This window comes from Salvelinus fontinalis, chromosome 33 (assembly GCF_029448725.1).
Source record: "Salvelinus fontinalis isolate EN_2023a chromosome 33, ASM2944872v1, whole genome shotgun sequence".
In the NCBI taxonomy this organism is placed as follows: Eukaryota; Metazoa; Chordata; class Actinopteri; order Salmoniformes; family Salmonidae; genus Salvelinus; species Salvelinus fontinalis.
The window spans coordinates 29,927,722-29,953,498 of NC_074697.1; the positions used below are offsets into that span (position 1 = coordinate 29,927,722).

A 25,777-nucleotide genomic window follows, 5' to 3' on the forward strand; every position below is an offset into this window, starting at 1 on the left:
TAGGGAGTTGCTAGGGAGATGATAGAGGGAGATGATAGAGAAAGATGATAAAGGGAGATGACAGAGGGAGATGATAGAGAGATGCTAGAGGGATGATAGAGAGAGATGATAGAGAGAGATGCTAGAGGGATGCTAGAGGGAGATGATAGAGAGAGATGATAGAGAGATGCTAGAGGGAGATGATAGAGAGAGATGATAGAGAGATGATAGAGATAGATGAGATGATAGAGAGAGATGATAGAGATAGATGAGAGAGAGATGATAGAGGGAGATGATAGAGAGAGATGATAGAAGGAGATTTTGTAATGTGTAATGTCTTTATTCTTTTGAAACTTCTGTGAGTGTAATGTTTACTGTTAGTTTTTATTGTTTATTTAACTTTTGTATATTATCTACCTCACTTGCTTTGGCAATGTTAACATATGTTTCCCATGCCAATAAAGCCCCTTGAATTGAATTGATAGAGAGGGAGAGAGGAGAACAATATAAGAGCAATGGAGTGAGTTCAAACACCGATAAGGAGGTTGTGTGATGAAGGGGGTGTAAATGAGGTGGTGGAGGGAGGAGAAGGCCTCTGCTGGCTGAGTGCATAAGGCAGATGAGCTGTTTGCTCCGGGGTTTGTAATATTAATAAATCTGATATCAGTAATCTGCTTTGCACACACAGAACACAGAAAGTCCCCCTCCAAAAAGAAATCTGTCAGGGCCACCGTGTTGGATGATGGTGATTAAATGTTGCTCTACTTCTTCCTCTCCCGCCTTTCTCTCTGAGCGTTTTGCTCGACAAAGCTTTCTTCCATTTAGCGTTGTCGTACAAACACTATGACTCCCACGCCCACGTCTTACACCAGGAAAATTGGAAGACAAAACACGGGTGAAAATGACAGACTAATTGTAATCATCGAGAGTGAATGGGTACATTAGATATACTGGTAATGTGGTAACATGGGCGGCAGGGAGGCGGGCAGGCAGGCGCGGGGGGGAGGGAGGCAGACAGGCAGGCAGGCGGGGAGGGAGGCAGGCGGGGAGGGAGGGAGGCAGGCGGGAAGGGAGGCAGGCAGGCGGGGAGGGAGGGAGGCAGGCAGGCGGGGATGGAGGCAGGCAGGCGGGAAGGGAGGCAGGCAGGCGGGAAGGGAGGCAGGCAGGCAGGCAGGCGGGGAGGGAGGCAGGCGGGGAGGGAGGGAGGCAGGCAGGCGGGGAGGGAGGCAGGCAGGCAGGCGGGGAGGGAGGCAGGGAGGGAGGCAGGCAGGCAGGCAGGCGGGGAGGGAGGCAGGCAGGCAGGCAGGCGGGGAGGGAGGCAGGCAGGCGGGGAGGGAGGCAGGCAGGCAGGCGGGGAGGGAGGCAGGCGGGCAGGGAGGGAGGCAGGCGGGGAGGGAGGCAGGCACGCGGGGAGGGAGGCAGGCAGGCGGGGAGGGAGGCAGGCAGGCGGGGAGGGAGGCAGGCAGGCGGGGAGGGAGGCAGGCAGGCGGGGAGGGAGGCAGGCGGGGAGGGAGGCAGGCAGGCGGGGAGGGAGGCAGGCAGGCGGGGAGGGAGGCAGGCAGGCGGGGAGGGAGGCAGGCAGGCAGGGAGGGAGGCAGGCAGGCAGGCGGGGAGGCAGGCAGGCGGGGAGGGAGGCAGGCAGGCAGGGAGGGAGGCAGGCGGGCAGGGAGGGAGGCAGGCAGGCGGGAGGCAGGCGGGCAGGGAGGGAGGCAGGCGGGCGGGGATGGAGGCAGGCGGGCAGGGAGGGAGGCAGGCGGGCAGGGAGGGAGGCAGGCGGGCGGGGAGGGAGGCAGGCGGGCAGGGAGGGAGGGAGGCGGGCGGGCAGGGAGGGAGGCAGGCGGGCAGGGAGGGAAGATGGGATGAAGCTTAAACAGATGTTTTCAGTAACACCATTAGATAATCCTTTAACTTCACCAAAAACAAGATCATTACTGCTGGGTCTAGTTCGGTGAGCGTATCTCATCTATTTGTTCTGGCAGGTTCTCAAACAGCCCGGGACCGGGTCATTATGCAAAAGACCACAGCTTTATCAACATACAGACCCTCTAAACTCCATAGCCCTGCATTTTGAAAGGCGCCTGAATCCAATAAAAAAACTAAACAAAATGATATGGCAACTGTTATGGGAATCCAATATTGTTGTACAGAGCTGGGAGTGGAGAACCCTAGTATGCTTCAATCTCATCTATAGAGAGCTTTTAAAAAAAATGCAGACATCTATTATATAATTGGGTTATCAGATCTCAGAACAAGGCGTAAAAGGAGGAACCAGTGGACAGCACAGTGGGACCTTGGAGTGCTGAGGGGACATTAAAGGCTTTTAGTGGTGTTGCAGAGGGAATACAGTTTGATGGAATCTGATCTGAGGTCAGTCACTAGGCTTTAACCCCTCTGCTGAGCCAGAGATAGGATAAATCATGTCCCCCAGGTTTCTTTACATTCTACACTGGTATGGATGAACCTTTAACAGTGCAGCTATTTTAAAATCATCCGTTCGGAGACAAAAAAAGGGCATGCTATAAAAATGGTGCTTTTCTCACTGGGATGTGCAAATACACTATCTGCAGCAACAAACACACACAAACTGCAATCCAAATCCCCATGCCCAAAAGGGCTATGTACAAGTGAGACAAAATGGTTACAAAGATCTATCACTGTAGTGATAGTAATATTCTGTCTCTCTCTCTTCCTACAACCTCCCTCTATTATCTATCTGTCACTCTGTTCCCTCCAGTCATATGACAATTTCTCTCCTCCTCCTCCTCCTCTTCTTCCACAACTGCTCTTAATTTCAACAACTTGTTTTGGCTTCTCTCCTCCTCCTCTCTTCCCTCCCCCTCTCAACATTTCTCATTCTCTCAATCCTTGGCATAGTCCACCGCCGTGCTGCTTTCTAGACCTACTGACATTCTACTAGAATATTCTACTCTTCTCTATCCTCCCCTGTTAGACATTACATTATTTTGCTCCCTCATCCCATAAGGTCATCCCTTCATCTTTGCCCTCCCCTCCTCCTTCACACTCTCTCCTTCAGAGGGAGCACAAGGCAGATGTGTAGCTAACCTTTACAAAGCAGGAAGCCATGTTACAAACGGCTCATTAGGTCCTACAATAGCCTCTCCGCTTTATACGTGGATACTACTGATCTCTGTTCACAAGAATCTGTATTTTCACATTCACTTCAGATACACACTGAGTGTACAAAACATACCCCGTTCAAAGGCACTTTAAACTTTTGTCTTGCCCATTCACCCTCAATGGCACACATACACAATCCATGTCTCAAATGTCACATTGCTTAAAAATCCTTATTTAGCCTGTCTCCTCCCCTTCATCTACAGTGATTGAAGTGGATTTAACAAGTGACATCAATAAGGGATCACAGCTTTCACCTGGATTCACCTGGTCAGTCAGTGTACAGTATTAAGGTTCAGAAATATGAACATTGTTGCAGTCCATTTCTAACCAATGGTAATAGAACATACCTGGAACTCTAGTTTTCTATTATTCAAATACAGAATTAGCCATTGACCCATTTCCATTTTGCTCACATTAAACTGGCTGTCAACTGCCTGCATTCACTTCAAAATAACATCTCAAAAGCCCAAAACTCATTTTAAATGTGCATGAGCATATGTCCACACATATTCATGTTCCCCTTTGAAATTGCAGGTAATATATCGCTCTCTGTGTTCAATAATGTCTGCATGCGGTGGGGCTGGAATGTACGGTTGGTCCTAAATGATTTTGCCTGGTCTGAGTTAGTGATACAGGAGTGAAATAGGAGAGAGTGGAGAGTTGGCTGAAACCTTGAGTTTCCCGAGCAGAGCACTGGACACTCCGTATCTCACACACACAACGCTGGGCAGACAGACAGACAAACAGACGGGCGGGCGGGTGGACGGTCAGACGGAAGGACAGGGGAATATTTTATTTCATTACTTCATAAATAACCAAGATTCCCTCAAAAACAGCACACTGATGAGTTCCCTGCTCCGCTCCCTCCGTCTCCCAGTGTAATTAGCTACTGTGGAGTTCTGTCGTCAGCTGCTCACTCGCTCATATTCCATTTAGGTACCGATCCCAAATGACACCCTATTCCCATTATAGTGCACTACATTTAATCAAGTTCCATAGGGCTCTGAAAACAAGTCGTGCAGTATAGGGTATAGGTTACCATTTGGGATGTAGCCAGGCAGTGTGATGGAGAGAAAGGGCAGACTGTCAACCTTTCAGTCTCTCTATAAAGCCCATCAACTCCCCATGGAGTTGTCCCCCTGGACATACAGACAGCCGGGAGGGACGACAACAAAGTCTATATGATGCGTAATCTCTGGAGTGCATCGATTGTATTTTCAAGACAGGTCAAGCAATTTCCCAGGTGTTATCTGCCAAGGCGTTATATGAGAGCCAGTATATCACCAGCAGCTATCCGCCATCCTCCAGTCAGAGTGGTGATTTAAGTTGGCCAATATAACAGAGTGGTCTATAGTTTGTGGTCCTCCAGGGTTGTGATGGCTGGGATATGGGATACAGGTGTGGGAGGATCTTTTCCACCTGTGACTTCCTGCAGCAGGCTGCACTCAGAGACTTCTCACTAAACCTGAAATAGCACTGAAAACTTATCTGGTCGTGGGGATGGGAGTGGGCCGGGCATACTATAGCTGCCTGGTCAAGTTGTGTCCGGATGTTTGTGTCTGCCTGTCTCTGCTCAGGGCCCTTAGACCGAAGCAGGAGAGCTCATTAGTCAGAGAGATGCCCTGTCTCTGTGTGTCTGTGTGTCTGTGTGTCTGTGTGTGTGTGTGTGTGTGTGTGTGTGTGTGTGTGTGTGTGTGTGTGTGTGTGTGTGTGCGTGCGTGCGTGCGTGCGTGCGTGCGTGCGTGCGTGCGTGCGTGCGTGCGTGTGTGTGTACACACAATGGGGGCCCTGCTGCTCTCTACACCCAGTGGGAGCTTCTTATGTAATTGGTGGGGACAGAAGGCCGGGACACCCACTGTCACACCCAGGCTCCCGCTACCTACTGCTCAGCTGTGCTGTGGGAGGAACGGAGAGGCTGGGGGGCGAGTGATGAGACGAGGGCAGGGAGGTTCCTGCCAGTCTTCCTCTATAGAGGCAGGGCTGACATTTACCATGGAAGGCTGTGGGCTGAGGCTTCTCCTGCTGCTCAAACACATACGCTACTGCAGACTAAAATGAATTGAGTGTTTGAAATTGATCAGGTTCTGGCTGATGAAGCCCCAGGATGGAGTCCAGAGAAATGATGGAGTGACCAGAAAGGTCTGAGACAGCAGGGGGTCGGGCTCTCTGTGTGAGTGTGAATGTGAGAGAAAGAGGAATAAGGCTCTAAACTCCCATTTCATTCACTCTGCTGTCATGGACACAGTGGCAGGTCAATCACGGCCTGTGTTTCATCTGACATGGCATTCAACTGGTGAGACTGTTGATCTAAGTGGCGTGCTGACATGAAAATAGCCAGAATATCTAACAACTACATTTATAACAAAGGGCCAGTCAATCATAAATAACATTCTCCAGGGCCGGCCGGCACAGTGACAAATCTATGTTTGAAAAGCCAAAATAAAGAAATGACTTCCTCTTTGTTTCATACTGTGAACTGCGTGAGTGTATGAGTCATTGGAGAGGCCCTCTGTTTCATAATGCTCTCATGTCATGTACCTTCACCCCCAAGTACAAGATCCTACTTATGCCACAAGTCAATATCTCTCTGTGTGGAGGAGGCCCATCTTTTCCGTGCCAGAGAGCAGGTGACAGAGGACATTAAATGTTACTGCCGCCCCCCTCCCTCTCTACTTCTCTCTCCTTCCCAGTCTCCAGGATTAGGCCATGGATGACGACAACACAAGCCCTGGCTCTCCACTCCCAGAGCAACACAGTAAATATTAAAGGAAGTTCATCAAAGTATCATTCAAGGCTGCGGTGAAGACAGATGGCCTGGCATCAAAGGCAATGAAACATATGGCGGGATGACAACACACCATCGCCCGCCGCCCGCCTGTCCAAGTTAGGGATTCTTTCTGTTGTTCTGATCACTTTTTCCTCGCTTGTGTTCTTATCTGTCTGTTTACTTGTTATGCAAGTTGAGTTATGCCTTAAGTTTCTTTGAATGGCTTTGGCAGTTATCAAGAGAGACGCTGCACAAAATGGCACCCTATTCCCTAGATAGAGCCCTATGGGCCCTGGTCAAAAGTAGTGCCCTGGTCAATAGTGCACTATTAATGGAATAGGGTGTCATTTGGGATGCAACCATTGTGTAGCTGTATTACAGGGAAGCAGAGGATACAGTGTGAAGTCAGAGCATGCCTATTCAACTGGAGCCATTACAGCAGACCTTTACAAGGTTTACTAAGTTCTTTGTGGGCCTATCAAAGCCTCTTTAAAGAACAGAAGCAGGCCTGCTTGTGGGAGACATTCTAAATGATCAGTGGAAGCGTGGTGCAGCCTCTCTACTTCTCTGTGGGAGAGAGTATGCTTACAGGTGCCTGTGTGGAACAGATAGCCACATATTCTTAGTATGAGCCAATCCTCCATAGTGTGGCTGTACAGACATATAGTGTACTGTTAAAAATGAGAGCAGCTTATACAAGCCTACTACTGTCTTTGTTTCAGTGTGTGTCCATACATGTACATTGCTTATTTCATGAGCACCTCTGTCCCCTTGTGTAGGCGTTCTCTCTGGCTGTATGTGAGCACTGAGCACTGTGCTGAATCTATATCCTGGAGGTGTCAGTCTTTACCTAGTGCCTGTGTTTTTGTCTGTGTGTGTGCGTGAGAGTGTGGGTGTGTGTGAGAGCCTGCGAGCGTGTTCACTCTCATAGTTGATGTGTATTAACTGACTGCATGGGCTAGAATTCAGAGCAGCTTGCTCTCATTAGGCTTTATAGCTGTCCATCCCACCCTCCTTACACACGGGGCAGCTTAGCCCCTTCATCCCTACACTGATATGGACAGCTATAAAGCCATGGCCACGCCCCAGTCCCCACACCACACTGACTGACGACCATATCAAATCAAATCAAATCGTATTGTTACATACACATGTTTAGCAGATGTTAATGCGAGTGTAGCGAAATGCTTGTGCTTCTAGTTCCGACAGTGCAGTAATATCTAACAAGTAATCTAACAATTCCCCAACAACTACCTAATACACACAAATCTAGAGGGGTGAATGAGATATATATAAATATATGGATGAGCGATGGCCAAGCGGCACAGGCAAGGTGCAATAAATGGTATAAAATACAGTATATACATATGATATGAGTAATGTAAGGTATGTAAACATTATTTAAAGTGGCATTGTTTAAAGTGACTAGTGATCCATTTATTAAAGGGGCCAGTGATTGGGTCTCAATGTAGGCAGCAGCCTCTCTGAGTTAGTGATTGCTGTTTAACAGCCTGATGGTCTTGAGATAGAAGCTGTTTTTCAGTCTCTCAGTTCCAGCTTTAATGCACCTGTACTGACCTCGCCTTCTGGATGATAGCGGGGTGAACAGGCAGTGGCTCGGGTGGTTGTTGTCCTTGATGATCTTTATGGCCTTCCTGTGACATCGGATGCTGTAGGTGTCCTGGAGGGCAGGTAGTTTCCCCCCGGTGATGCGGTGTGCAGACCGCACCACCCTCTGGAGAGCCTTGCGGTTGTGGGGGGAGCAGTTGCCGTACCAGGCTGTGATACAGCCCGACAGGATGCTCTCGATTGTGCATCTGTAAAGGTTTGTGAGGGTTTTGTTTTGGGTGACAAACCAAATTTCTTCAGCCTCCTGAGGTTGAAGAGGCGCTGTTGCACCTTCTTCACCACTGTCTGTGTGTGTAGACCATTTCAGTTTGTCAGTGATGTGTAAGCCAAGGAACTTTAAACTTTCTACCTTCTCCACTGCTGTCCCTTCGATGTGGATGGGGGGGTGCTCCCTCTGCTGTTTCCTGAAATCCACGATCAGGATGGAGCCAGGCCCTTAATAGTCACTAAACATCCACATCTGACAGAAACCTCTGCTGACCCCACAGAACGGGAAGGGTGAGTAGAGGTCAGATAGAGCATGGTGACCAGGGATGCCAACTATCCAACAATCCCTCTGTAGCTAAATCCCCTATTCATGGGCCATGTCCCTAGATGTACTGACTTCATGTAACACTTGGCCTGATCATTGGAACACAGTGAACTATTGTGACCTGGGAGTCAAATGAGGTTGCCAATGTATTTATTTATACAGAGAAAAGAAGAAACACAAACAGCAGCAACTGATGACAGAGGAAACTGCTCTGTATATAATCTGCAGGATCTGGATGGGGTGAGAGGGTGAGACATGCAGGAGAGAAGGGGGAGGAGAGGTGTGAGGAGGTGAGGACGTGAGGAAAGCAATCATCTGCCGTTAATTGCTCTCATTAGCTGAAATGGGCTGAGATGGGCTGAGGTGATGAGGTGGCTTTAGTTAGAGGACTCTGGGATGAACACAACGTTTACAGTTTTGGTTTAAGCCAAAACAGCTCTCCTGCTGATAGCAGTGCTGCTGATAAGGCAGGGCCACTATCTCCTCCTCTCTCTCTGAGGGGTGGCCGTACAGGGAGTGATGGAGAGATTAGAGGGAATGAGGGAGGCGTGGCACTAGTGGAGCGATGGAGAGGGGTTAAAAGGAACGCGGAGGGCTGGGTCGAGGAGGAGAAGAGGGGAAAGTTGAGGGAAGAGAGGGAGAAAGTCAAAGCTTTCAGCCCACTGCGGTTCCTGTTACTCAACGGTTCATATCTGTGGTATGACAGGCATGTCCTCATACGAGGACACCATGAACTACATTTCCAGTCTGAAATCAAATACAGGCTCTGATTGATAACCATGTGGAAGCTTCCCTTCCCAAGCTCACTATCCTTTACGTCCATCAACTAACCTCATTAGTATCGAACACACACATAGGAAAGGAATCCACTTTGGTTGTGGAGTGATGCAGCCATCTTCTTTTAGATAACCCTTACAGTCGTCACAGCAGAGAGAGAGAGGCAGAGAGGGGTGAAATGAGAAGATGAAGGAAACAACCACACAAGTCAAGAAAGCCCTTAAACACACAGAGTTCCTCTTTCAACACTTCAAATGCATATTTTAGGTCTAAACTGAAGTGTTTTTCTTTGGGATTACTACCTTTTTTCAACCAATTTCTCAATGTTGCACAAACTTGTTTTGGCACGGCGTAGGCCAAAGCTCAGTGTATACAAGACAAATGACTAAAAAGACTGATGCCGAGGCACTCTAAACCGTGGGAAGGTTTGGACTCCTGCATCAGTTTGTACGAGTGTGTCTGTGTGATGGAGTGTTTGTGTGCAATAGGGGTCTATGCAGCCTGTAACAAGATGTAATTAACAAGAATAATGGCTGTCCCCTCCTCCAGCCGTGATCGAGTGAAGCGTTGATAGCCGCTCGGTCCGTGGACGCAATCGTGTGTAATTTTCTGCTAAAGACCAGATATGAGCTGGCTGCGGCAGGCAGGGAATTATGATAACAGTGGCTGGCTTAATGACTAGAAAGGCCATGCCGGCTCAACGTCAACTTAAGCAAGGACGACGACTGCTCCCTCACTCAAGCACCTTCTAAAGCCACCAAAACTTGAACACAACAAAGTCAAGGGGATCCGTTTCAGGGAGAAACATCAATGTTTTAGCTAACAACAAATAGATAGAATCTGTTTTATTCTAAAACGAGCATGAGTCACACTTGCCACCTATTAAAAACATTAGTGAGTTGTGAGTGTTTGTATGCTGTACCTACCTCTCGATGATGTCAGCGATGACACAGGCAAACATCTGCAGTCCCTCCGGTAGCTGCAGGGCCACTGTGAACAGAGACAGCCAGACAGACAGTCAGTCAGAGGTAAGGTTCAGAGGACAAACTAGCCAGCCTACACACATAACTGCAGCTTGAGTGACAACCACGTTATTTAATACATCCTAGACAGTATATACATGTATATTGTTGCTTATGTTATTACTTCAGAGTGCTTCACTGAGACAGAAGGAAGCTGACATTTCAAGGTAATTCTCTCCCGTCCATTGCATTACTGTTGTCTTATCTTACTGAGAGATGCACAACAGGAAATGGAAGTGTATCAGCTCTGCTCTGTCTTCACACTTCCCTTTTCTCCTAGCAATCTATTAGTCACCTTTTCTCCACCTGTCTCTGTCAATGACAGCCAAAAGCTTCATGAGTCACAATCACAAACAGTCACACACACACAAATATCCCTCTCACAATGCAGACCGCTAAGAATCAGGAAACGTTGTGCCTCTTCTCATGCAGCATTAAGATATCATGGAGAAATGGATCAAATCGATGTGAAATGGGAATCAAGCAATCACACAAAGGAAGGATTGGTCCTGCTGCTGATGTGAAGGGCTGAGAGCAGCATGTGTTTCCGGTAGGGTCTTATTTGAGTGTGACACCAGCTAAGACGAATCAATGGGAAATGCTTTCATCAGGGGGTTGACTCATTGCCAGGGTTGAGACGCAAAATATCACACCTCTTTAAAATGATGCCAACAACTTTACAAAGACAAAATGCTATAAAGAAAAGCATGCTCTCTCAAAATGAAGCCTAGTGCAGTTTCTCACACAATTTCCTTTTATTGTTGAGAATGTGCAAGATTTCGGTTGTAAACATCAAATAAACATGATGATGTATCAGACATAACACAAATGTTGCTGATATAGAGATCTAGGCTATAGGACATGGAAAAACAGCTACACTTAAAGTCAGAGGAAGAGGACAAGGGGTGGGGTAATATCTGCGACTGAGAAATGGCATAAACCCTTTGGGAAAACGTACAGAAAACTGGTCAGACAAACAACTTCTGTGGCGGACCACAATTAAACCCATATTTCAAACACAGACAGCGCTATACACTGACCAACATATCTCTTTTTTTGTCATTTTCACCCCCTTTGCTCCCAAATTTGGTGATTCCGATCTTGTCTCATCGCTGTAACTCCCCAATGGGAAGGTTGAGTCATGCGTCCTCCAAAACATGACCTGCCAAACCACGCTTCTTAACACCTGCTCGCTTAACCTGGAAGCCAGCTGCACCAATGTGTCGGAAGGAAACACCGTTCAACTGACGACGCAGTCAGTCTGCAGGTGCCCGGCCCCGCCACAAGGAGTCGATAGAGCGCGATGAGACAAGTAAAACCCCCCGGCCAAACCTTCCCCTAACCTGGACGACACTGGGCCAATTGTGCGACTCCCTAATGACACAGCCTGGGATCGAACCCCAGGCTGTAGTGACGCCGCATCACTGCACCACTCGGGAGGCCCTGGATGACCTACATTTCTAACAAACATGGTTATTTTTTGTCATAAATTACAAATACTGTAGCCACAGTCAACAGGAAGACAAAACTTACAAAACAGGGGTTATCATGTACAACATAGATTCAGTCAAAACTAGGCTAGTAGGCTAGTTCATCCATCCCTGGCTAAATGCATACAGGTGTTGCAGGTTCTGCAATGTTAGCAAATGTACAACACATCACAATAGGTCTAATCCTTTTAGTTTTCAATTGATATCACATTAATTTCACATTGGAACAGATCCATTTTGAATAACAAAGAGGCTTTTTCCCCTCACATCAAGCCATTGCGTCCTCCTTGCGCAAATTGGTTATCCAGAGCTGTTGTCTTGGTAACAGACTGATGTCCTTATGTTGGCGTGGTTACATATTGTGCTATGCATACTTATGTAAAGTGCTCAGCATGAATGAATATTTAGCCTTTCTTTACTCAAATGGGATTATACCATAGTGTGATATTTATGTACAAGCCGTTCGTCCACTGTCCTCTGTTTCACAAATCCCTTTGAATTTGATGTCATTTTCAGTAATTGAAGAAACACTTTAAATGTTTCCCTGCATCAAAGGTAGTGTTTTACCCAGTCTGCATTTCCAGTGCACGCTGAGATCAGTGGGTTGGCTCTAGCAGACACTGGGACTTGTGGAGGCTCTGTTTAAATCAACTTTAGATACATCAGGAAGAGAATGTTGACAATGTTTCACTGTCAGACAGACCCTGTCACACATCACCTTGATAAACCATGTGACTACAGTAAATGGACACTTAGACTGCAGTGCTGATAAATATTTCAGGCCCATGTTCACATACTGCAGTGGTTTCCTACAGCAAAGATAAACAACAAAAACAGGACTGTAGACAACACTGAACAATAAAAAATGGCCTAGGAAAAGTAAAAAGGGCACTGACACAAAGCGCGGATGTGCCTGAAGTGTGATGGATGGAGGAGAGAGGGAAGGAGGAGAGGAGTGTGTCTTTCTGATGAAAGGTTAAGGGATCACAGTGCACCATGTAGACAGACAGAGACAGGTCATTACCTGGGAAAGGGCGAGTTTATTAACCGAGAAAGGTTTCTAAGCCTCACCACAGCCCTGGCTGACAGAAGCCAAGAGCTCTCTTTCCATCTGATCTCAGTGTACAGGCTCAGCACAAGGGTTTAGAAGCATTTGTGTGTGTGTGTGTGTGTGTGTGTGTGTGTGTGTGTGTGTGTGTGTGTGTGTGTGTGTGTGTGTGTGTGTGTGTGTGTGTGTGTGTGTGTGTGTGTGTGTGTGTGTGTGTGTGTGTGTGTGTGTGTGTGTGTGTGTGTGTGTGTGTGTGTGTGTACATGTGAGCTGAAATGTCATGAATGTCACAGGAGCATTAACACAAACAAAATGTCAAGAATGCTTGTGTGTTTGTCATTCATCCTCCCACGGACACATGTACCAACATGCACATATAATAGTCTGTGATTGGTTTGAGTGTCGGCCTGTCAGAAAAGGGATATCTGTCTGGGAGGTGTCAACAGAGAGTTGGTACACCAACCAGTTTTAGTGAGTGAATGGAGAAAAAGGTCAGCTGAGGAGCTGAAAAAAACAAGTTCCCTTCCAAGTCCCCAATCCTGTCTAGCCGGGCAGGCCCCAGCACTGAGATTTGTACTGTTTCAGATTTTACTTCTGTCTAGAATAGTATTAGCATTCTATAAAAGTGTGGAAGGTGCTCAGGGGGCTTGTGTTCAGTTCAGTCTGTACTTCTTCAGCGTAATCGTCAGTTACACTATACTGTGGGGCACACTTCATCTGCACTCAGATTTGTGCTGCTGCAGAAAATAAAAGTTGCCTCAACCTCTGTCTGCAATTAGTGGCTGGCTGCTCTAATAGGACGTCTCCCAGACTTCACTTTCTAAAACCTTCTCCAAAAAACATCTGTAGACACAGAGGTGTTAAACGAGAAGACCAGAGGGAAATCATACGCGTCTCTGACTGCTACTGCTAACCTTTTTGATTATTTGCGATGCTGCTCTGTCTCCTCTGAGAGAAACAGTTCTCTGTGTTTGTTTCGCAGCCCTGAGGGAAACATGTTCATGGTTCCTCCAGACACACAAGGTTGTTTGGTCTCTGTTCACTTTGCCCTGCCTCTGTTTCCTGCCTTCTACTTTCACAGGTACAATTCAGTATGCAAGGCTGAACAACTATCGTGAGAAAGAGACCATTGCAGGCAGGAAAATTCAGCACACAGGGAAAACAAGATTTAAAAAACAAGGACAACATAGAGAGGAATTGAGGTATGATAAAGGATGTGATCAGTTAAGCTATGGCTGTAGTATTCAACAATAATGGATGTAATATAATCATTCTGTGACTGCTTATGTTTGTCCTATTTCTTTGGAAATGTTTTTTGCATATGCCAACTCCCCGAGACAACCTCAGAGCGATCAAAGCTAGGGTCCGCCATAATCAAATGCGAGCAATTCGGAATAAGTGCCTTGCTCAAGGGCACATCAACAGATTTTTCACCTTGTCGGCTTGGGGGATTCCAACCAGCAACCTTTCGGTTAGTGGCCCAACGCTCTAACCGATAGGCTACATGCCGCCCAACATGAAATTGCTCCTGCACCACTCCAAAATGTCCGATATTTGGTGCAAAGAAGAATAGAAGCATTCTGAGGATACATTTTTGAGCCTTAAAAATAATCTGTACATTCTGTTCATTTTCAGACAGAATAGCACAGGTTCTTGAGATCAAATCAAATGTTATTGGTCACATACACATAGTTATCAGATGTTAATGCGAGTGTAGCGAAATGCTTGTGCTTCTAGTTCCGACCGTGCAGTAATATCTAACAAGTAATCTAACAATTCCCCAACAATACACACAAGTGTAAAGGAATGAATAAGAATATGTACATATAAATATATGGATTAGCGACAGCCGAGCAGCATAGGCAAGATGCAGTAGATGGTATAGAGTACAGTATATACATATGAGATGAGTAATGTAGGGTATGTAAACATTATATAAAGTGGCATTGTTTAAAGTGACTAGTGATACGTTTATTATATCCAATAATTTTTAAAGTAGCTAGAGATTTAAGTCAGTATGTTGGCGGCCACTCAATAATAGTGATGGCTGTTTAACAGCCTGATGGCCTTGAGATAGAAGCTGTTTTTCAGTCTCTCGGTCCCAGCTTTGATGCACCTGTACTGACCTCGCCTTCTGGATGATAGCGGGGTGAACAGGCCGTGGCTCGGGTGGTTGTTGTCCTTGATTATCTTTTTGGCCTTCCTGTGACATCGGGTGGTGTAGGTGTCCTGGAGGGCAGGTAGTTTGCCCCCAGTGATGCGTTGTGCAGACCTCACTACCCTCTGGAGAGCCTTACGGTTGTGGGCGGAGCAGTTGCCGTACCAAGCGGTGATACAGTCTGACAGGATGCTCTCGATTGTGCATTTGTAAAAGTTTGTGAGTGTTTTCGGTGACAAGCCACATTTTTTCAGCCTCCTGAGGTTGAAGAGGCGCTGCTGCGCCTTCTTCACCACGCTGTCTGTGTGGGTGGACCATGTCAGTTTGTCAGTGATGTGTACGCCGAGGAACTTAAAACTTTCTACCTTCTCCACTACTGTCCCGTCAATGTGGATAGGAGGGTGCTCCCTCTGCTGTTTCCTGAAGTCCACGATCATCTCCTTTGTTTTGTTGACGTCGAGTGTGAGGTTATTTTCCTGACACCACACTCCGAGGGCCCTCACCTCCTCCCTGTAGGCTGTCTCGTCGTCGTTGGTAATCAAGCCTACCACTCGTCTGCAAACTTGATGATTGAATTGGAGGCGTGCATGGCCATGCAGTCATGGGTGAACAGGGAGTATAGGAGAGGGCTGAGAACGCACCCTTGAGGTGCCCCAGTGTTGAGGATCAGCGGGGTGGAGATGTTGTTTCCTACCTTCACCACCTGGGGGCGGCCCGTCAGAAAGTCCAGGACCCAGTTGCACAGGGAGGTTAGGGCAGTGGGTTGCGTTGTCTGTGGACCTATTGGGGAGGTAAGCAAATTGGAGTGGGTCTAGGGTGTCAGGTAGGGTGGAGGTGATCTGATCCTTGACTAGTCTCTCAAAGCACTTCATGATGACGGAAATGAGTGCTACGGGGCAATAGTCGTTTAGCTCAGTTGCCTTAGCTTTTTTGGGAACAAGAACAATGGTGGCCCTCTTGAAGCATGTAGGAACAGCAGACTAGGATAGGGATTGATTGAATATGTCCGTAAACACATCAGCCAGCTGGTCTGCGCATGCTCTGGGGATGCGGCAAGGGATGCCATCTGGGCCGGCAGCCTTGCGAGGGTTAACACGTTTAAATGTTTTACTCACGTTGGCCGCGGTGAAGGAGAGCCCGCAGGTTTTGGTAGCAGGCCGTGTCAGTGGCACTGTATTGTCGAGCAAAGAAGTTGTTAAATTTGTCTGGGAGCAAGACGTCAGTGTCCGCGACGGGGCTGGTTTCTTTTTGTAATCCGTGATTGACTTTAGACCCTGCCACATACGTCTCGTGTCTGAGCAGTTGAATTGCCACTCTACTTTGTCTCTATACTGACGCTTAGCTTGTTTGCCTCGCGAAGGGAATAGCTACACTGTTTGTATTCATGTTTCCAGTCGCCTTGCCAGGATTAAAAGCAGTGGTTCGCGCTTTCAGTTTTGCACGAATGCTGCCATCAATCCATGGTTTCTGGTTGGGATAGGTTTTAATAGACACCGTGGGTACAACATCACCGATGCACTTGCTAATAAACTAGCTCACCGAATCAGCGTATACATCAATGTCATTGTCTGAGGCTATCTGGAACATATCCCAGTCTACGTGATCGAAGCAATCTTGAAGCGTGGAATCCAATTGGTCAGACCAGCGATGAACGGACCTGAGCACGGGCGTTTCCTGTTTAAGTTTCTGTCTATAGGCTGGGAGCAACAAAATGGAGTCGTGGTCAGATCTGCCGAAAGGAGGGCGGGGGAGGGCTTTGTATGCGTTGTGGAAGTTAGAGTAGCAATGATCCAGAATGTTGCCAGCCCGTGTCGCACATTCGATATGCTGATAAAATTTAGGGAGCCTTGTTTTCAGATTAGCTTTATTAAAATCCCCAGCTACAATAAATGCAGCCTCGGGATATATGGTTTACAGTTTACATAGAGTCCAATGAGGTTCTTTCAGGGCGGTAGTGGTGTCTGCTTGGGGGGGATATACACGGCTGTGATTATAATCGAAGAGAATTTTCTTGGTAGATAACGCGGTCGGCATTTGATTGTAAGGAATTCTAGGTCAGGTGAACAAAAGGACTTGCATTCCTGTATGTTGTTATGATCACACCACGACTCGTTAATCATAAGGCATACACCCCCGCCCTTCTTCTTACCAGAGAGATGTTTGTTTCTGTTGGCGCGATGCGTGAATAAACCAGGTGGCTGTACCGACTCTGATAACGTATCCTGAGTGAGCCATGTTTCCGTGAAACAGAGAATGTTACAATCTCTGATGTCTCTCTGGAAGGCAACCCTTGCTCGAATTTCGTCTACCTTGTTGTCAAGAGACTGGACATTGGCAAGTAGTATACTCGGGAGCAGTGAGTGATGAGCCCGTCTACGGAGCCTGACCAGAAGACCGCTCCGTCCTCCACTTCTGCGGCATCGTTGTTTTGGGTCGCCTACTGGGCTCCGATCCATTTTCATCGGTGGTGGTCCAAACACAGGATCCGCTTCGGGAAAGTCGTATTCCTGGTCGTAAAGTTGGTAAGTTGACGTTGTTCTTATATCCAATCGTTCTTCCGAGCTGTATGCAATAACAATTAAGATTTCCTGGGGTAGCAATGTAAGAAATAATACATTAAAAAAACGAAATACTGCATAGTTTCCTAAGAACGTGAAGCGAGGCGACCATCTCTGTCGGCGCCATTACTTTTTACCATGAAAAGTCTGAAATTCTCACAATTGTTACGACGTGCCCTTTTTGGGTGAGGATCATAGCCCTCTCTCTCTCCCACCAAAGGTTTATGATGGTCATAAATACCTAAAACTCTTTACCCCACTCGGCCAAAAAGGTTGAGAATCCTTTTGTTACCACAGAGAAAGACTTTGCAGTATGGTAACGTCAAAAGGTTGAATAATTGAACAGTATTTCTGTATTCCAAGCAGAAAGACACACTACTGTTTCTTTGTTTGTATACACTTCTCAATTATGGGGTTTGCACCTGAATGTTGCATACTTAATCATTAATTGTATGAGACTACTTTTGAAAAGATGAAATGTGATGTTAGCCTTCTAAATGAGAGGATGGTTTTTCATATAAAGTTTTAACTAGTCAGTGACCCCCCCCCCCCCCCTCCCCCCGTGAGCACATACATTTACACCGGCGTAATGGAACGCCCCCTTTTCTATTAAAAGTATAAAACCCAATTCCGACAAAATTTACATTAGACCAAAACATGCCAGATAATGCTGGTGTGTGAAGTGGTTTAAACTACAACTATACAAAAGGACAAGACCAGAGCATGTGGAGATCATCAACACGCTGAAATCGTGAAGAAATCTACAAACTAAAGACCAATTATTCAGGCTGCGGCTGTTTAAATACTTTAGTTTCCAAATTGTACTCTGACGTATCCATTATAACAACCTACAACCACGAAAAACCTTGGGATTTCTGAGGAACGCAACTACTCTCTCTGATGAACTATTATCCAGCAGACATTCCTGCTCTTGAGCCGTTCCCACCCCTTTCCTTTGTCTACCAAGCCGTCATATCGGTTTCATCCACTAGGGACTTTTCCTTGTATCATGTTAGTACCCAATGTATAACTAATTGTTGTGTGTTTATGTAATTCTGTGATTGATTAGTTAGTTAGTAAATAAATAATTTGCCAATTTGTATATCACTGATTCATGATTTATGTTAGGGTTCGTGCAGCTCTCCAAGGGTTTGCGAAATTCAGGAATGAGACTGATGATATAACAATACATTAATTGAAGACGGTAATCGATAAGATAATAAAATATCTGAAGAGTTATATTCGGGAAAATTAAACTCTATAAACAAAATTTTCCCGTGGTGCCCTGACTTCCTAGTTAATTACTATTCCGTGACTGGTTTAATCACGGAATAATTACACATAGAGAATTACTTTGATAATATACAGTCTTCACATTTAATGACAGCAAACGCTACGACACAGTCAAATCTGAAATTCTGACATTTTTAAGGAGCTATGGTAACTCTCCAGAACCAAATGTATGCTCACTTAGCTGTTGCTTCTGTTTACACTCAACAATTGAGGCTGGGCTGTCACGCCCTGACCTTAGAGAGGCTTTTTTATGTCTCTTTTTTGTTTGGTCAGGGTGTGATTTGGGTGGGCATTCTATGTCCTTTATTTCTATGATTTGTGTTTCTATGTTTTGGCCAGGTATGGTTCTCAATCAGGGACAGCTGTCTATCGTTGTCTCTGATTGGGAATCATACTTAGGCAGCCCTTTTTCCCACCTGTGATTGTGGGTAGTTGACTTTTGTTAGTGGCACTTAGCCCTCATAAGCTTCACGGTCGTTTATTTTGTTTCTTGTTTTGTTGGCGACATTCTAAAATAAAAGGAAATGTACACTCACCACGCTGCACTTTGGTCCACTTCTTTCAACGGCCGTAACATGAGCAGTAAAAACAATGGTGTTTGCTTGCTTCATTTCATTCCATTCCAACAGGAAGTGAAATGACCAAAACAAAGACGCCAATTCAACTGAGAATGAGTGAGAAAGGCTGAGTGGAAGGAGTTCAAAGCCCAGACAGAAACAGATGGAGGGAGAGAGAGAGGGGTAGAGTGCAACAGAGTCGATAAGGTGATCTTTGGTTTTGCGAGCCCAGAGAGAAGGGAAGCTCTCTAATGAAACCAACACAGAACAGAGACATGAGCGGTCTCCTTAAAGCCACCCTATCCCAAATAGTACCTAAAGGGCTCTGGTCAAAAGTAGTACACTGTATAGGGAATAGGGTGCCATTTGGGAAGTATTCGGGGAGACAGGCAGACTGAGTCATAGCAAAGCTCATCTCACCCCAACTATGGGGACCAGTCAAAGACCACCCCATTCTCCCTGCACACCACTACCTACTTAGCTTACAGTATGAAACGCTTGTTGTTGGCTATCATTTCCATCAACAGGAGATGAGCGTTTTGCCATCCACACCCGGGTGGATACGGGACTTTAGATTTCAGGCAGCGCTGGGTGGATTACTCCCACATGTCTTTAATTAAGTTAGCATGTTTCACACCATACTGATATTGAATGTGGCTATTTTCTTCACCATTCCCTCTTGCCCCCTCCATTCTAGCTCTCTAGCTGTGATTGTTAGATGAGAGTATCAGTGCCATCAATGTCACCTGTATGGGTGAGTGCAGTGTGCAGTAGGAATGCAGGTACTTGGGGCTGTTGAAAGTGTGTCAAAGATTGACAGAGAATGACTCTCAAGCCACAGTGGTGAAAGTGGGGTCCCTCACCCCTCTCATCACCATCACAACCCAATAACCCCTCTCATCACCATCACAACCAATAACACCTCACCCCTCATCACCATCACAACCAATAACACCTCACCCCTCATCACCATCACAACCAATAACACCTCACCCCTCTCATCACCATCACAACCAATAACACCTCACCCCTCTCATCACCATCACAACCAATAACACCTCACCCCTCTCATCACCGTCACAACCAATAACACCCCACCCCTCTCATCACCGTCACAATCAATAACACCCCACCCCTTACATCACCGTCACAATCAATAACACCTCACCCTCTCATCACTATCACAAGCAACCCAATAACACCTCACCCCCTCATCACCATCATAACCAATAACACCTCACCCTCTCATAACCATCCCATTCAAATAACCCCTAAGCCCTCATCACCCTCACAACCCAATAACACCTCACCCCTCATCACAACCTAATAACCTCTCAACCACCATCACCATCACAACCTAATAACCCCTCTCATCACCATCACAACCCAATTACACCTCAACCCTCACATCACAATCACAACCTAACAACCCCTCTCATCACCATCGCAACCTAATAAAACCTCATCACCATCACAACTTAATAACCCCTCCCATCACCATCACAATCTAATAACCCCTCTCATCGCCATCACAACCTAATAACCCCTCATCACCATCACAACCTAATAACCCCTCAGCACTCATCACCATCACAACCTAATAAACCCTCTTATCACCACTACAACCAAATAACCCCTCATCACCACCACAACCTAATTACACCTCAACCCTCACATCACTATCACAACCAAAAACACCTCAACTCTCACATCCCCATCACAACCAAAAACACCTCAACTCTCTCATCACCATCACAACCTAATAACACCTCTCATCACCATTACAACCTAATAACCCCTCATCACCATCACAGCCTAATAACCCCTCTCATCACCATCACAACCTAATAACCCCTCAGCCCTCATCACCATCGCAACCTAATAACACCTCTCATCACCATTACAACCTAATAACCCCTCAGCCCTCATCACCATCGCAACCTAATAACACCTCTCATCACCATTACAACCTAATAACCCCTCATCACCATCACAACCTAATAACCCCTCAGCCCTCATCACCATTACAACCTAATAACCCCTCATCACCATCACAACCAAATAACCCCTCATCCCCATCACAACCTAATAACCCCTTAGCCCTCATCACCATTACAACCTAATAACCCCTCATCACCATCACAACCTAATAACCCCTCATCCCCATCACAACCTAATAACCCCTCAGCCCTCATCACCATTACAACCTAATAACCCCTCATCACCATCACAACCTAATAACCCCTCATCACCATCACAACCTAATAACCCCTCATGACCACCACAACCTAATTACACCTCAACCCTCACATCACCATCACAACCTAATAACACCTCTCATCACCATCGCAACCTAATAACACCTCTCATCACAATCACAACCTAAAAACCCTCTCATCACAATCTAATAAACCCTCTCACAACCATCACAACCCAATTAAGCCCTCTCATCACCATCACAACCTAATAACCCTCTCATCACAATCCAATAACCCCTCTCATCACCATCACAACCTAATAACCCTCTTATCACCATCACAACCTAATAACCCTCTCATCACCATCACAACCTAATAACCCTCTCATCACCATCACAACCTAATAACCCTCTCATCACCATCACAACCCAATAACCCCTCTCATCACCATCACAACCTAATAACCCCTCTCATCACCACTACAACCTAATAACCCCTCTCATCACCATCACAACCTAATAACCCCTTAGCTCCCATCACCATCACAACCGAATAACCCTCTCGTCACCATCACAACCTAATAACCCCTCTCATCACCATCACAACCAAATAACCCCTCTCATCACCATCACAACCCAATAACCCCTCTCATCACCATCACAACCTAATAACCCCTCATCACCATCACAACCTAATAACCCCTCATCACCATCACAACCTAATAACCCCTCTCATCACCATTGCAACCTAATAACCCCTCTCATCACCATCACAACCTAATAACCCCTCTCATCACCATCACAACCTAATAACCCCTCTCATCACCATCACAACCTAATAACCCTCTCATCACCATCACAACCCAATAACATCTCACCCTCTCATCACCATCACAACCCAAATAACACCTCACCCGCTCATCACCATCACAACCCAATAACACCTCACCCTCTCATCACCATCACAACCCAATAACACCTCACCCTCTCATCACCATCACAACCCAATAACACCTCACCCTCTCCATCACAACCCAATAACACCTCACCCGCTCACCACCATCACAACCCAATAACATCTCACCCTCTCATCACCATCACAACCCAATAACACCTCACCCTCTCATCACCATCACAACCCAATAACACCTCACCCCTCTCATCACCGTCACAACCAATAACACCTCACCCCTCTCATCACCGTCACAACCAATAACACCTCACCCCTCTCATCACCGTCACAACCAATAACACCTCACCCCTCTCATCACCATCACAACCAATAACACCTCACCCCTCTCATCACCGTCACAACCAATAACACCTCACCCCTCTCATCACCATCACAACCAATAACACCTCACCCCTCTCATCACCATCACAACCCAATAACACCTCACCCTCTCATCACCATCACAACCCAATAACACCTCACCCTCTCATCACCATCACAACCCAATAACACCTCACCCTCTCATCACCATCACAACCCAATAACACCTCACCCTCTCAACCCAATAAAACCTCACCCTTTCAATACCATCACAACCCAATAACACTTCACAGGGGACGGTCCTGGGGCCCCCCCCTGGGTGCACTTTAAAGTTTTTGCCTGATCACTACACAGCTGATTCAAATAATCAAAGCTTGATGATGAGTTTGTTATTTGAATCAGCTGTGTAGTGCTACGGCAAAAACCTAAAAGTGCACCCTGGGGGGGGGGGCCTCAGAACCGAGTTTGGGAAACGCTGCTCTAGCAGACTCCATCAACTTGTGAATGTCCTGAGGTTCATAGTTTAGTTTGACGTCCTCTTGCTGACAATAACGTTGACAGGCAGTATCTGAACATGGTACTCCTATGTTCTATAGTAAGAGCTAGGCCTTCCTGGTAAATACCACAACAACAAAAATGACCAGAACAATAACCTTCAAGAAACATACCATTCCCCCTTTTCTTTATTGGATCTCTCATTCACTAATGGTGTCTGATCATAGATAGACATTAAAACTGCATGATAAAGCATTTTTGAGTATTCAGATAGCAAGTTAACGTTCTATATAGCAACACTACCTATTCTGATGTTCTCCAGGTTTAAGGTTTTTCTTAGCCAGGAACTGATAGACACACCTTATTAGTCTTTTCCAGTAAGGAGTCCACCTGTGGTAAATACTTTATCCAAGCCTTATAGATAGTAGAAATGTAACGAATAGGCCTATTCTGAGCTTACCTCTCTTAGACGTGGCCTGTCTCACCCGCCAGACTGTCTTGTGGATCTCAAAGTTGTAATTTGAAGGCAAAGCGCGGATAGCCTCCTGTAACTCTGGGTCTTGCAGGATTTCATCAGGAATTTGATTGGCCACCCGCCGTGGTCCTCGTACTAGGGGAAGAATCAAATAATTTTACTGTAGGAGATAGTTGACAAATACAGACAAGACAAGAAGCTTCAGATCAAATACGGTGCAGGGGCATAGTCTCATATGATTATTGGTAATACTTTACATTAAGTTACTCTTCTGAGTTGTTACATATTGTTTTGGTAAGTGCTTTGAAATTCCACAGTCCCTATTCCTCTTGTATAGGCCTAATTATAAAAACCACACCTCCATATACAATTATAATCCAGTCATAACAAAACGTTATTACAATGCTGTTGTAATTTATTACAGCATAACTAGGAGCAACCTATTGCGAAGCAGCGTTCCTCGACTGGTCTCCCATGTTTTCTGAGCAGATGACGAAAGTTAGACCCAGGACCTTAAAGATATTTAAAAACGTGTTCTATAATTTTCATATATTTCGTTCGTGTAGATAAGTATCAAGTAAGTTAGCTAGCTAATCACTCTTTCAAACCATTTGAGTCAGTTTTCCTTGTTATTAGCATTAGCTGGTCGCTAGCTTTATCTGCGTCATAATTCTTTATTCATGGTGGCAATTTATTACACTTTTTTTTCAAGCATGTCCCATACACCACGTTCTTGGTTATTTGTCGTGTGATAGCATTAATATAACAGAGACTCATATTTACCGGTTGGTTTTTTAGCATGTACGACTTGCGTTTCGACCGTGGGCGCCGCCATATTTTCGGTGCATGTGGGAGCCAGAAAGGCAGCAGTAATCTAATGCAGAAGCCATCGTTGCAGGCGGAACAATCGATGTGCGATAATCGAGCTGCGTGTCGCTGTCTGTGGATCTGAATTTCTATTGACACGAAATCATAGAAAATGTCGCATTTGTTCAGAATGTAATAGAAAATATATGCTTTTTATTTCATTAACAGTAAGCTTCATGTTTAGTAACATTATCAAATCAAACTTTGTAGGCCTACTGTTCTCTTCTCTTGCCCCATCACAAGTTACAGATGTATGATCTTAATTTGAGCCAGTGTACTGCAGGAGAAAAATAATCTTGTAGCAACAGGAAATGTGAATTATTATGTGGATTATAATTAATGGACATTTGTGTATGGATTGATTCATTTGTCGTTCCAACAAATCAATACTGAAATTTCAAACTTCAGACTCTCATTTAAAACTAAAACACACTAGAAGTTTGCTCCTGAGTGGCGCAGCGGTCTAAGGCACTGCATCTCAGTGCAAGAGGCATCACTACAGTCCCTGGTTCAAATCCAGACTGCATCACATCTGGCTGTGATTGGGAGTCCAATAGGGTAGTGCACAATTGGACCTGCGTTGGCCGGGATAGGCCGTCATTGTAAATAATAATTTGTTCTTAACTGACTTGTCTAGTTAAAAAGCAACAAAAAGGTGATCAAATTAAGATCCTACATCTGTATGAATAGATCCCAGTAATTTTCACCTCCTTTCTGTGCCATTGATGTTCAGTGATAATCTGGCTATGAATGAGACAAGGAAGGGACAGAAATGACTCACAAAATGTCATGCCTACAATAATTGAGATAGCAGCAGCGAAAATGACACTTCCTTATTTAGCAACAACATTTCGGGTGTTCCCTGCTGCTTATTTCCTTCTTACAATATGTAAAATAGGCCTATAGCAAGCTACCTTTCTTGAAAGAAAATGTTTAAGACAATGGTGTCAACTCCTGCATTTTCTTCCATGCTATTGAAGTCTTCCATTAATTATGTTGCACAGTTGTAATTGTAAGTAGGGTCACAACCCACTGGGCACAGACGTCAATTCAACGTCGATTCCACCTTGGTTTAACGTAATTTCTTTGAACAATGTTGATTCAACCAGTGTGTGGCCAGTGGAAAGGCTCATGATCATGGAAACAGTGTTATCTTCTATCTGCAACCATTGTTATGAGTTCTCTTACAATTTCAACAGTAATCATTGAGACTAATTGGCTGTGAAAGTTTCTCCTCCTGGGAAAACTACAGTCAAAGTCACACTATGGTACAGGCCACCAGCAGCACAGTAACAGGCCTCCAGCCTCCAAGATCTATCAGCTGGTACCAAAGGATCATTCTAATTGTACAGTGCCTTCAGAAAGTATTCAGACCCCTTGACTTTTTCCACATCTTGTTACGTTACAGCGTTATTCTAAAATTGATTAAATAAAGCGAAAACAGGTTTTTAGACATTTTTGCAAACGTATTAAAAATAAAAAAACAGAAATACCTTATTTACACAAGCATTCAGACCCATTG

The 25,777-nt window shown here is 45.7% G+C and overlaps 1 protein-coding gene across 1 annotated transcript in view; it reads right to left on the reverse strand.

The window, feature by feature from the left end:
* Positions 1-24,277, reverse strand: part of LOC129831976 (2-(3-amino-3-carboxypropyl)histidine synthase subunit 1-like) — a 104,547-nt gene extending 80,270 nt beyond the window's left edge. Inside the window, exons 1-3 of the mRNA XM_055895665.1 lie at positions 24,172-24,277; positions 23,374-23,523; positions 9,749-9,812 (exon numbers count right to left, since the gene is read on the reverse strand). Coding sequence (XP_055751640.1) covers positions 9,749-9,812; positions 23,374-23,523; positions 24,172-24,223 — 266 coding nt within the window. The 5' untranslated portion in view covers positions 24,224-24,277. The remainder of the gene's footprint in view (positions 1-9,748; positions 9,813-23,373; positions 23,524-24,171) is intronic.
* Positions 24,278-25,777: the final 1,500 nt, after the last annotated feature.